Here is a 13,082-nt window from a genome sequence, read left to right as displayed (position 1 = left end):
CACAGACTTCCTGTTCTGATGTAGGCCTACCTGTGCGTAAGAGGCACATTCTTCCTGTTCTGATGTAGGCCAACCTGTGCATCAGAGGCAAAGCTGATACTGATGATTAATGCATTGTGGTTCTTTGGAAATATTGCCCCAAATGTAGACTAAAAACATGCCTCAACATGTCACAGGCCTACACTCAAACCACTAAACTAACCTACTGGTATTACTACTGCTACGCAACAAGATAAAACGCAACACGCTTAGCCAGTTTGTTTTAAACACCTTTTATTATCCTCAGAGAACCCAGAATCAGTGAGTGCTGTGCCCATTGTGAACACTCTGCATATCAGGCAGTAGGATGCACTCTGTTAGCACGGTAAATCAGTACACAGAGTTATGCACTCTGTTAGCGCAGTAAATCAGTACACAGAGTTATGCACTCTGTTAGCACAGTAAATCAGTACACAGAGTTAATCGACACACCACAGGACTTACAGTTCAACCTCAAATGAATAACAGCCCAATAGAAGACTTGTGCAGCTTAAATTAAATCAATGATTTAAGAAGAAAATCTCTGGTAGATCAGTATAATGTAGCTGTCCAGCTAAATCATGTCCATTCCTGTCTTAGACATTTTTTTATGATTATTATTAAAAATAAATGTTTTACATATATTAGTTCAATGGACTCTTATCCTTCAAAGACTATTCTCACGATCCTTTCTTTGTTCATGTGGTAAAATATGAAAGGCTACTAAGAGACTATTCAGACACTGATTACAATGCTGTGATGAAAGGCCGATTAAAGCCTCTGCATAGTTATAGTCACATAGATGAAAACAAATAAGAGCCACTCCGGCTCACCAGTCATCTGTGACCACACCCCTGGGTGGAGCTAGTGGTTATAGAGCCACTGGAGGGTTCTGTGACCACACCCCTGGGTGGAGCTAGTGGTTATAGAGCCACTGGAGGCTTCTGTGACCACACCCCTGGGTGGAGCTAGTGGTTATAGAGCCACTGGAGGGTTCTGGGTCCATATTCACTGTGTCTCAGAGTAGCAGTGCAGATCTAGCCTGGGTGCCAGTCTGTTACTGCTCTCTGGCCAACTCCTTATGGAATCTGAAGTCTGACTTGACAATGACATTGGAGTAGGCAAAAACACAAACAGATTTGGGACCAGGCTAGTGCTGATCTAGGATCAGGTCCCCCTCTGTCCATATCATCTTATTCACTATGATTTAAAAAGAGAAACGGAAACGCACACGTTCCTGCAGTCCGAGTCTAAACCTCTTTATGAATAGGAGGAGTGGAGTAAAACTAAAGACCCGTTTTCCTTTTAGAGTGTTTCTGAGGGGGACTACACCACAACTAAAGACCCGTTTTCCTTTTAGAGCGTTTCTGAGGGGGACTACACCACAACTAAAGACCCGTTTTCCTTTTAGAGTGTTTCTGAGGGGGACTACACCACAACTAAAGACCCGTTTTCCTTTTAGAGTGTTTCTGAGGGGGACTACACCACAACTAAAGACCCGTTTTCCTTTTAGAGTGTTTCTGAGGGGGACTACACCACAACTAAAGACCCGTTTTCCTTTTAGAGTGTTTCTGAGGGGGACTACACCACAACTAAAGACCCGTTTTCCTTTTAGAGTGTTTCTGAGGGGGACTACACCACAACTAAAGACCCGTTTTCCTTTTAGAGTGTTTCTGAGGGGGACTACACCACAACTAAAGACCCGTTTTCCTTTTAGAGTGTTTCTGAGGGGGACTACACCACAACTAAAGACCCGTTTTCCTTTTAGAGTGTTTCTGAGGGGGACTACACCACAACTAAAGACCCGTTTTCCTTTTAGAGTGTTTCTGAGGGGGACTACACCACAACTAAAGACCCGTTTTCCTTTTAGAGTGTTTCTGAGGGGGACTACACCACAACTAAAGACCCGTTTTCCTTTTAGAGTGTTTCTGAGGGGGACTACACCACAACTAAAGACCCGTTTTCCTTTTAGAGTGTTTCTGAGGGGAACTACACCACAACTAAAGACCTGTTTTCCTTTTAGAGTGTTTCTGAGGGGGACTACACCACAACTAAAGACCTGTTTTCCTTTTAGAGTGTTTCTGAGGGGGACTACACCACAACTAAAGACCTGTTTTCCTTTTAGAGTGTTTCTGAGGGGGACTACACCACAACTAAAGACCCGTTTTCCTTTTAGAGTGTTTCTGAGGGGGACTACACCACAACTAAAGACCTGTTTTCCTTTTAGAGTGTTTCTGAGGGGGACTACACCACAACTAAAGACCTGTTTTCCTTTTAGAGTGTTTCTGAGGGGGACTACACCACAACTAAAGACCTGTTTTCCTTTTAGAGCGTTTCTGAGGGGGACTACACCACAACTAAAGACCCGTTTTCCTTTTAGAGTGTTTCTGAGGGGGACTACACCACAACTAAAGACCCGTTTTCCTTTTAGAGTGTTTCTGAGGGGGACTACACCACAACTAAAGACCTGTTTTCCTTTTAGAGCGTTTCTGAGGGGGACTACACCACAACTAAAGACCTGTTTTCCTTTTAGAGTGTTTCTGAGGGGGACTACACCACAACTAAAGACCCGTTTTCCTTTTAGAGTGTTTCTGAGGGGGACTACACCACAACTAAAGACCCGTTTTCCTTTTAGAGTGTTTCTGAGGGGGACTACACCACAACTAAAGACCCGTTTTCCTTTTAGAGTGTTTCTGAGGGGGACTACACCACAACTAAAGACCCGTTTTCCTTTTAGAGTGTTTCTGAGGGGAACTACACCACAACTAAAGACCTGTTTTCCTTTTAGAGTGTTTCTGAGGGGGACTACACCACAACTAAAGACCCGTTTTCCTTTTAGAGTGTTTCTGAGGGGGACTACACCACAACTAAAGACCCGTTTTCCTTTTAGAGTGTTTCTGAGGGGGACTACACCACAACTAAAGACCCGTTTTCCTTTTAGAGTGTTTCTGAGGGGGACTACAACACAACTAAAGACCCGTTTTCCTTTTAGAGTGTTTCTGAGGGGGACTACACCACAACTAAAGACCCGTTTTCCTTTTAGAGTGTTTCTGAGGGGGACTACACCACAACTAAAGACCCGTTTTCCTTTTAGAGTGTTTCTGAGGAGGACTACACCACAACTAAAGACCCGTTTTCCTTTTAGAGTGTTTCTGAGGGGGACTACACCACAACTAAAGACCCGTTTTCCTTTTAGAGTGTTTCTGAGGGGGACTACACCACAACTAAAGACCCGTTTTCCTTTTAGAGTGTTTCTGAGGGGGACTACACCACAACTAAAGACCCGTTTTCCTTTTAGAGTGTTTCTGAGGGGGACTACACCACAACTAAAGACCCGTTTTCCTTTTAGAGTGTTTCTGAGGGGGACTACACCACAACTAAAGACCTGTTTTCCTTTTAGAGCGTTTCTGAGGGGGACTACACCACAACTAAAGACCCGTTTTCCTTTTAGAGTGTTTCTGAGGGGGACTACACCACAACTAAAGACCCATTTTCCTTTTAGAGTGTTTCTGAGGGGGACTACACCACAACTAAAGACCCGTTTTCCTTTTAGAGTGTTTCTGAGGGGGACTACACCACAACTAAAGACCCGTTTTCCTTTTAGAGTGTTTCTGAGGCAACTACACCACAACTAAAGAACAAGATCTCCTTAAGGTCGACAGAACATTTATACTGCAAAGAAAGAGAGTTGGTTTTAAAACGACCGTTAATTAGACGTTAACCAGACTGAGATAACAGAAAAGCAGCCGGTTATGATGCAGTAATATAAAACGCCCAGCGGAGAAAACAAGTCCTGAGATAGTTTATCGCTGGACGTGAGACCCTTCATGGCAGGAAACACTTTCCTAACCTCCCTCCCCATTGGACCTGGTATTTACCTTCCCAAACAACATCTTAGCTGGAACAAATATAGAGTTAAGACGAAATAAATAGTTTCGTCCAACATTGGCCTGGGTTGAGTTCACAAAATAAAAACTTGGCAGAATGATGAGCCAGTCCGTAGCAGAGGAGAGCACAGGCGTTAGTGCTGATACAAATAGAACCACTACAGATCTAGGATCAGCTTTACACTAACCCAACCTTGCTCACCACCAGTAAACTGTCCTAAAAGACTAAACTGTCCTCAGATCATTGCTAAGAATGGTCTGACCTCAGACGAGGAGGGAGGGTTCCCCATCACCATTGCAGCTCCAGGTAAAAGTTAGCCCCAGCCCAACACCAGATCCCAACCTTAACCATTAGCAGGATTAATAAGTATCTGACCCGAGACCAGCAGTTAGATACAATATATAACAAGTCCCTCCCCATGTGGCTGCAGGTCAAGAAGGCCTTATTTGGGCGTCCAGCGTTGGCCAAATGTCCTTATTTGGGCGTCCAGTGTTGGCCAGGATGTCCTTATTTAGATGCACTGTTTTGGAAGAGCTGCAGGTCGAGGCAGACCCACACCTCTCCAGTGGGGACCTCGTGGAGCGGCAAGCGGCGTGTCACTAGCCCCTTGTTCTCCAACTCCTCCTTTATGGTTGCCACGGGAACCTCCGTACGACCCAGGAAGTCTGGGTAACGGCCGAGAGGAGAAACAAGTTAGCCGTCTGAGCGACTAGTTAGCTGTCTGACACATTACCCATAGAAAACAAACTAAAATTTGACCAACTGGGGACATTTTGTTAGTCCCCACGAGGTCTAGTGTTATTTCTAGGGGGTTTATGGTTAGAATCAGGGGGGCTTCTAGGGGGTTTATAAGTGTTGTGGTTAGAATCACGTTAAGGGTTAGGACCTAGGATTAGGTTTAAGGTTATGTTTTTGGGTTAGGGTAAGAGTACGGGTTAGGGGTTAGGAAAAATAGGATTTTGAAAGGGACTGAATTGTGTGTCCCCCACAAGGTTAGCTGTACAATACTGTGTGTGTGTGTGTGTGTGTGTGTGTGTGTGTGTGTGTGTGTGTGTGTGTGTGTGTGTGACTGTGTGTGTGACTGTGTGTGTGACTGTGTGTGTGACTGTGTGTGTGACTGTGTGTGTGACTGTGAGTGAGTGTGTGTGAGTGTGTGTGTGAGTGTGAGTGTGTGTGAGTGTGTGTGTGTGAGTGAGTGTGTGTGTGAGTGAGTGTGTGAGTGAGTGTGCTGACCGTCAGGGGAGAACTGCTCCCTCTGGAAGATGGTGATACAGAGCACTTCCTGGTACAGGTCTCTGATGTTGAACTGACAGTTAAAGTTCCACTTGGGGTTGACTGTGTCACTCAGAGTCTTGGAGGTGTAGTTCTGAGCTCCCATGGTCACCTCACAGTAAGGGTTACTCTTACCTAGGAGGAGAGAGGAGAGGAGGGTTGGGAGGGTAGGATAAGGGGGAGGACAAGGAGGAGGAGGTGAAAGGAGAAGGGTTTTATTACATACCAGTGTTTAAAAGATGAACAGTCTGTACAAGAGTTACAGTGATACCATGACAACATCCATGGTGTGTTTAGATGGTACTAGTGTGCTGTGTGGGTAAACCATGTACTGCATGATGTGCATAAGCCTGACCGTTGGGTTTGCTGGACTTCAGTTCAGTGGCCCCCAGGACGGTGACTAACAGACGGCCGATTCCACTGGCCTTCAGAGAACGAGCTGGAGACACAGAATACACAGGAGGAGGAGTCAGAATACACAGGAGGAGGGGTCAGAATACACAGGAGGAGGAGTCAGAATACACAGGAGGAGGGGTCAGAATACACAGGAGGAGGGGTCAGAATACACAGGAGGAGGGGTGAGAATACAGAGGGGGAGGAGTCAGAATACACAGGAGGAGGGGTGAAAATACACAGGAAGAGGGGTGAAAATACACAGGAGGAGGAGTCCGAATACACAGGAGGAGGGGTGAGAATACAGAGGAGGAGGAGTCAGAATACACAGGAGGAGGGGTGAAAATACACAGGAGGAGGGGTGAGAATACACAGGAGGCGGGGTGAATATACACAGGAGGAGGGGTGAAAATACACAGGAGGAGGGGTGAAAATACACAGGAGGCGGGGTGAAAATACACAGGAGGAGGGGTGAAAATTCACAGGAGGAGGGGTCAGAATACACAGGAGGAGGAATCAGAATACACAGGAGGAGGGGTGGAAATACACAGGAGGAGGGGTGAAAATACACAGGAGGGGTCAGAATACACAGGAGGAGGAGTCAGAATACACAGGAGGGGTGAGAATACACAGGAGGAGGGGTGAAAATACACAGGAGGAGGGGTGAAAATACACAGGAGGAGGAGTCCAAATACGGAGGGGGAGGAGTCCGAATACAGAGGAGGGGTGAGAATATAGAGGGGTCAGAATACAGAGGAGGAGGGGTAAGATTACACAGAGGGAGGAGTCAGAATACACAGAGGGAGGAGTTAGAATACACAGGGGGAGGGGTCAGAATACACAGGGGGAGGAGTCCGACTATTACTAGAACTACTGATTTTACTATTGGTGTGTGTGTGCGTGTGTGTGTGGAGGCCTACCTTGGTAGGCCTTTGCTCTCTTCTTCTTGTCCATCTGGAAGAAGTCCTCACACGCAGCCTTGATCTTCTGGACCCAGGCCGTCCTGCAGAACGGACAACACACCGTGAGCAAGGACAACGGAATGTGTGACTGCCTGCATAGAAGTGTGTGTGGCATGTGTAACTGCATTTGTGTGTGTGTGTGTGTACACCTCTCGTTGATGTTCTCTGTTTTGAGGCTGTAGACTCTGTCTATGTTGGAGATGTGGAAGAAGGGCTCTTCACTGGAGGAGTCAGGCAGCTTCACTAGAATCTCGTTGAGGAACACCGGCTACAGGAGGAAACAACGCACTTCATAAGCCTCTCATAACCATAACATTATACACAGGCTTCATAAGCCTCTCATAACCATGACATTATACACAGATAGAAATTGTAGCCAAACACGCTTCAGCTCAGCTTTAACAAAAGGCCATTCATGCCTCCCAACTTTTCCTACACAAGGCTCTGATGAAGGCGAATACGTAGAAAATATCCTGGGGTAAAGAATGATAGTCACCCGTTGAAGTATCCTGGGGTAAAGAATGATAGTCACCTGTTGAAGTATCCTGGGGAAAAGAATGAGTCACACGTTGAAGTATCCTGGGGTAAAGAATGATAGTCACCTGTTGAAGTATCCTGGGGTAAAGAATGATAGTCACCTGTTGAAGTATCCTGGGGTAAAGAATGATAGTCACCTGTTGAAGTATCCTGGGGTAAAGAATGATAGTCACCTGTTGAAGTATCCTGGGGTAAAGAATGATAGTCACCTGTTGAAGTATCCTGGGGTAAAGAATGATAGTCACCCGTTGAAGTATCCTGGGGTAAAGAATGATAGTCACCAGTTGAAGTATCCTGGGGTAAAGAATGATAGTCACCCGTTGAAGTATCCTGGGGAAAAGAATGATAGTCCCCCGTTGAAGTATCCTGGGGTAAAGAATGATAGTCACCTGTTGAAGTATCCTGGGATAAAGAATGATAGTCACCCGTTGAAGTATCCTGGGGTAAAGAATGATAGTCACCAGTTGAAGTATCCTGGGGTAATGAATGATAGTCACCAGTTGAAGTATCCTGGGGTAAAGAATGATAGTCACCTGTTGAAGTATCCTGGGGTAAAGAATGATAGTCACCCGTTGAAGTATCCTGGGGTAAGGAATGATAGTCACCTGTTGAAGTATCCTGGGGTAAGGAATGATAGTCACCTGTTGAAGTATCCTGGGGTAAGGAATGATAGTCACATGTTGAAGTATCCTGGGGTAAGGAATGATAGTCACCCGTTGAAGTATCCTGGGGTAAAGAATGATAGTCACCTGTTGAAGTATCCTGGGGTAAAGAATGATAGTCACCAGTTGAAGTATCCTGGGGTAAGGAATGATAGTCACCTGTTGAAGTATCCTGGGGTAAAGAATGATAGTCACCTGTTGAAGTATCCTGGGGTAAAGAATGATAGTCACCTGTTGAAGTATCCTGGGGAAAAGAATGATAGTCACCTGTTGAAGTATCCTGGGGAAAAGAATGATAGTCACCTGTTGAAGTATCCTGGGGTAAAGAATGATAGTCACCTGTTGAAGTATCCTGGGGTAAAGAACGTTTTAGTTTTTTCTGACATAATACAAGTCATAACCATTGTGATGGAGACAGGGATGCATGTAATTTAAATGGGCACCGATGAGAGACGCTTTTCCAACAGGAAGTGTCGTTTCTGTATTTTGCCAAAATCAGCCACTTGGAACTAACGCGTGTCTGTGGTGTGTGTGTCAGCATGTCTGTGGTGTGTGTGTCAGCATGTCTGTGGTGTGTGTGTCAGCATGTCTGTGGTGTGTGTGTGTGTGTGTGTCAGCATGTCTGTGGTGTGTGTCAGCATGTCTGTGGTGTGTGTCAGCATGTCTGTGGTGTGTGTCTGTCAGCATGTCTGTGGTGTGTGTCTGTCAGCATGTCTGTGGTGTGTGTGTGTCTGTCAGCATGTCTGTGGTGTGTGTGTGTCTGTCAGCATGTCTGTGGTGTGTGTGTGTCTGTCAGCATGTCTGTGGTGTGTGTGTGTCTGTCAGCATGTCTGTGGTGTGTGTGTGTGTCTGTCAGCATGTCTGTGGTGTGTGTGTGTGTCTGTCAGCATGTCTGTGGTGTGTGTGTGTCTGTCAGCATGTCTGTGGTGTGTGTCAGTCAGCATGTCTGTGGTGTGTGTGTGTTTCAGCATGTCTGTGGTGTGTGTGTGTTTCAGCATGTCTGTGGTGTGTGTGTGTTTCAGCATGTCTGTGGTGTGTGTGTGTTTCAGCATGTCTGTGGTGTGTGTGTTTCAGCATGTCTGTGGTGTGTGTGTCAGCATGTCTGTGGTATGTGTGTGTGTCAGCATGTCTGTGGTGTGTGTGTGTGTCAGCATGTCTGTGGTGTGTGTGTGTCTGTCAGCATGTCCGTGGTGTGTGTGTGTCTGTCAGCATGTCCGTGGTGTGTGTCTCCCTCTCTCTCACCGGCTTGTACATCTTAAGCTGTGTGCTGTTCTTGCTGGTGAACAGTCTGTCCGGTCCCAAGGAGCTGAACTGTCTGGCGGCGTGGGTGAGCAACAGGAAGTCGTTAAAAAGGAAAGCCCACAGCTCCTTATTGCCCTTCATCTTATACACCTTCCCACTGTGGAGCAGCTGACGAGGCCCCAGGCAGTTAGTCAGAGAGTTAAACACCAGGTTCTGCAGGGGAGACACAGGTTACAGAGGAATGTGTATGTGTGTGTGTGTGAGTGATATTATCTGTGTATATGGTGTGTGTTTGTATGAGTGAGTGAGATACTATCTGAATATATACGGTGTGTGTATGTGTACAATGTGTGTGTGTGTGTGTGTGTGTGTGTGTGTGTGTGAGCGAGTGAGACTACATGTGAGTGTGTACCTCCGTGACTCCCTCACACTGTACGTGTGACTGTATCCACTCCAGCCTGTCACAGTTCTCCTTCTCCCTGACCCCCTCGTTGACCTGAGTACACAGCTCCTCAGCCCGCTCCAGAGCCTCTCTCAGGGGCCCGCAGTCTGCATGCTCCTCCTGGGTACTCTCCAGGATCTGGCAATCAATCAAATGTGTTTTATAAAGCAGCAGATGTCAAAGTGCATTACAAAAACCCAGCCTATAACCCCACAGAGCAAAGCAATGTAGAAGCACGGTGGCTAGGAAAAACTCCTGACACGAGAATGCAGAAGCACGGTGGCTAGGAAAAACTCCTGACACGAGAATGTAGAAGCACGGTGGCTAGGAAACACTCCTGACACGAGAATGTAGAAGCACGGTGGCTAGGAAATACTCCCGACACAAGAATGTAGAAGCACGGTGGCTAGGAAAATCTCCCGACACAAGAATGTAGAAGCACGGTGGCTAGGAAAAACTCCTGACACGAGAATGCAGAAGCACGGTGGCTAGGAAACACTCCCGACACAATACACACCCAGTTACTATTGATAAATAGACCCACAATACCAATACACACCCAGGTACTATAGATAAATAGACCCACAATACTAATACACACCCAGGTACTATAGATAAATAGATCCACAATACTAATACACACCCAGGTACTATAGATAAATAGACCCACAATACTAATACACACCCAGGTACTATAGATAAATAGACCCACAATACTAATACACACCCAGGTACTATAGATAAATAGACCCACAATACTAATACACACCCAGGTACTATAGATAAATAGACCCACAATACTAATACACACCCAGGTACTATAGATAAATAGACCCACGTGGCTCTGTGGGTCGAGCATGGCAGGGCTGTGGGTTCGATTCACTCTCTACTGTACGTAACCTTGGATAAGAGCTTCTGCTGAATGACATGTTCATGTAATCATGAGCACACAGTCACACGTTTACTCTCTCTTACGTTCTTGATGTGTAGAGGGTAGCGTGTGATCCTCTGCATGGGCTTCAGCAGGAAGCTGGATAAGGGCATGCCTTTACAGCGGTAGTCTGTGGCGATTTTCTGAAGGAGGAAAGACATTGTTTCAATATGAACGTACAACTTTTCATGTAAATCAGCACAACTCGGCAGGTATCAGGAATGTATCAGGAAAATACATGAAGTTCATTCATCGCTTTCCTCCTCTTTCTCTCACTGCATGTTCTCCTGACCTTTTCTTCCTCTCGTCAATCTATTTAGATGTGTTCCCTGTCCTCCCCTCTCTCCCCTGTCCTCCCCCTGTCCTCCCCTCTCTCTACCTCCCCCGTACTCCTCTTCTCTCCCCTGTCCTCCATCTCTCTCACCTGTCCTCCCCCTCTCTCCCTGTCCCCCCCCTCTCTCCCTGTCCTCCCCCTCTCAACCTGTCCTCCCCCTCTCAACCTGTCCTCCTCCTCTCTCCCTGTCCTCCTCCTCTCTCCCTGTCCTCCCCCTCTCTCCCTGTCTTCCCCCTCTCTTCCTGTCCTCCCCATCTCTCCCTGTACTCCCCCGTACTCCTCCTCTCTCCCATCCTCCCACTGTCCTCCCCCTCTCTCTACCTCCCCCGTACTCCTCCTCTCTCCCCTGTCCTTCCACTGTCCTCCCCCTCTCTCCCCTGTCCTCCCCCTCTCTCCCCTGTCCCCCCTCTCTCCCTGTCCTCTACCTCCCCCGTACTCCTCCTCTCTCCCCTGTCGCCCCACTGTGCTCCCCTCTCTCTACTCTCCCTGTCCTCCCCATCTCTCTACTCTCCCTGTCCTCCCCATCTCTCTACTCTCCCTGTCCTCCCCCTCTCTCTACTCTCCCCTGTCCTCACCCTCTCCCCTGTCCTCCCCTTCTCTCTACTCTCCCTGTCCTCCCCCTCTGTCTACTCTCCCCTGTCCTCACCCTCTCTCCCCTGTCCTCCCCCTCTCTCCCTGTCCTCCCCCGTACTCCTCCTCTCTCTCTATTCTCCCTGTCCTCCCCCTCTCTCTATACTCTCCCTGTCCTCCCCTTCTCTAGAATCTCCCCATCTCTCTACTCTCCCTGTCCTCCCCATCTCTCTACTCTCCCTGTCCTCCCCCTCTCTCTACTCTCCCCTGTCCTCCCCCTCTCTCCCTGTCCTCCCCCGTACTCCTCCTCTCTCTACTCTCCCTGTCCTCCCCCTCTCTCTCTATTCTCCCTGTCATCCCCCTCTCTCTATATTCTCCCTGTCCTCCCCCTCTCTCTATACTCTCCCTGTCCTCCCCTTCGCTCTAATCTCCCCATCTCTCTACTCTCCCTGTCCTCCCCATCTCTCTACTCTCCCTGTCCTCCCCATCTCTCTACTCTCCCTGTCCTCCCCATCTCTCTACTCTCCCTGTCCTCCCCATCTCTCTACTCTCCCTGTCCTCCCCATCTCTCTACTCTCCCTGTCCTCCCCATCTCTCTACTCTCCCTGTCCTCCCCATCTCTCTACTCTCCCTGTCCCCCCCTTCTCTCTACTCTCCCCTATACCCCCCTTCTCTCTAATCTCCCCTGTCCTCCCCCTCTCTCTACTCTCCCCTGTCCTCCCCCTCTCTCTACTCTCCCCTGTACCCCCCTTCTCTCTACTCTCCCCTGTACCCCCTTCTCTCTACTCTCCCCTGTCCTCCCCCTTCTCTCTACTCTCCCCTGTCCTCCCCCTCTCTCTACTCTCCCCTGTACCCCCCTTCTCTCTACACTCCCCTATACCCCCCTGTCTTTTCAATCACCTTGAGGAAGTCTTTAAAGTCCTGTTGGTTGTCAGTCCTACTCTGTAGCAGGGTCGCTCCGTTGAGTTGACAGGAGCAGAACTGGATGTAAGGCTGGAGGTGAGGCAGCTCTGACGCCAAGATGTCCCCTATAACCTGGACAGGCATGTTGACGCCCCCCATCTTCTTACGTACCTGCAGGGCCCTACACACACACACACACACACACACACCAAATGTTCTTACCGCCTGGGTCAAAAATAAACATACTGTATACATGATGAACCCCCCCCCCCCTAAACTCACACCTGTACTACTGTATAAATGATGACCCCCCCCACCTCCTAAACTCACACCCTGTACTACTGTATACATGATGACCCCCCCCACCTCCTAAACTCACACCCTGTACTACTGTATACATGATGACCCCCCCCCCCCCTTAAACTCACACCCTGTACTACTGTACACATGATGAACCCCCCCCCCCCCTTAAACTCACACCCTATACTACTGTATACACAATGACCCCCCCCCCCCCCCCTAAACTCACACCTGTACTACTGTATACATGATGACCCCCCCCCCCCTCCTAAACTCACACGCTATACTACTGTATACATGATGACCCCCCCCTTAAACTCACACCCTGTACTACTGTATACACAATGACCCCCCCCCCCCCCTTAAACTCACACCCTGTACTACTGTATACATGATGACCCCCCCTCCTAAACTCACACCCTGTACTACTGTATACATGATGACCCCCCCCCCTCCTAAACTCACACCCTGTACTACTGTATACATGATGACCTGACCCCCCCCCCCCCCCCTCCTAAACTCACACCCTGTACTACTGTATACATGATGACCCCCCCCCCTCCTAAACTCACACCCTGTACTACTGTATACATGATGACCTGACCCCCCCCCCCCCCCCCCCCCCTCC

General features: G+C 48.2%; 1 protein-coding gene across 3 annotated transcripts in view; it reads right to left on the bottom strand.

Moving 5' to 3' along the window:
- Positions 1-256: 256 nt before the first annotated feature.
- LOC110504245 (intersectin-2) overlaps positions 257-13,082 on the bottom strand; it is a 105,641-nt gene continuing 92,815 nt past the window's right edge. For all 3 annotated transcript variants that reach the window (XM_036962231.2, XM_036962233.2, XM_036962232.2), the window contains 9 exons: positions 12,152-12,335; positions 10,392-10,490; positions 9,387-9,554; positions 8,975-9,187; positions 6,683-6,801; positions 6,492-6,574; positions 5,534-5,617; positions 5,140-5,313; positions 257-4,571 (listed from right to left, as the gene is read on the bottom strand). In XM_036962231.2, the coding sequence (XP_036818126.1) occupies positions 4,414-4,571; positions 5,140-5,313; positions 5,534-5,617; positions 6,492-6,574; positions 6,683-6,801; positions 8,975-9,187; positions 9,387-9,554; positions 10,392-10,490; positions 12,152-12,335 (1,282 nt within the window). In that variant the 3' untranslated portion in view covers positions 257-4,413. The remainder of the gene's footprint in view (positions 4,572-5,139; positions 5,314-5,533; positions 5,618-6,491; positions 6,575-6,682; positions 6,802-8,974; positions 9,188-9,386; positions 9,555-10,391; positions 10,491-12,151; positions 12,336-13,082) is intronic.

Source organism: Oncorhynchus mykiss, chromosome 25 (assembly GCF_057628025.1).
Source record: "Oncorhynchus mykiss isolate SJ-2025 chromosome 25, ASM5762802v1, whole genome shotgun sequence".
In the NCBI taxonomy this organism is placed as follows: domain Eukaryota; kingdom Metazoa; phylum Chordata; class Actinopteri; order Salmoniformes; family Salmonidae; genus Oncorhynchus; species Oncorhynchus mykiss.
This window is presented reverse-complemented; position numbering and strand designations above follow the sequence as displayed.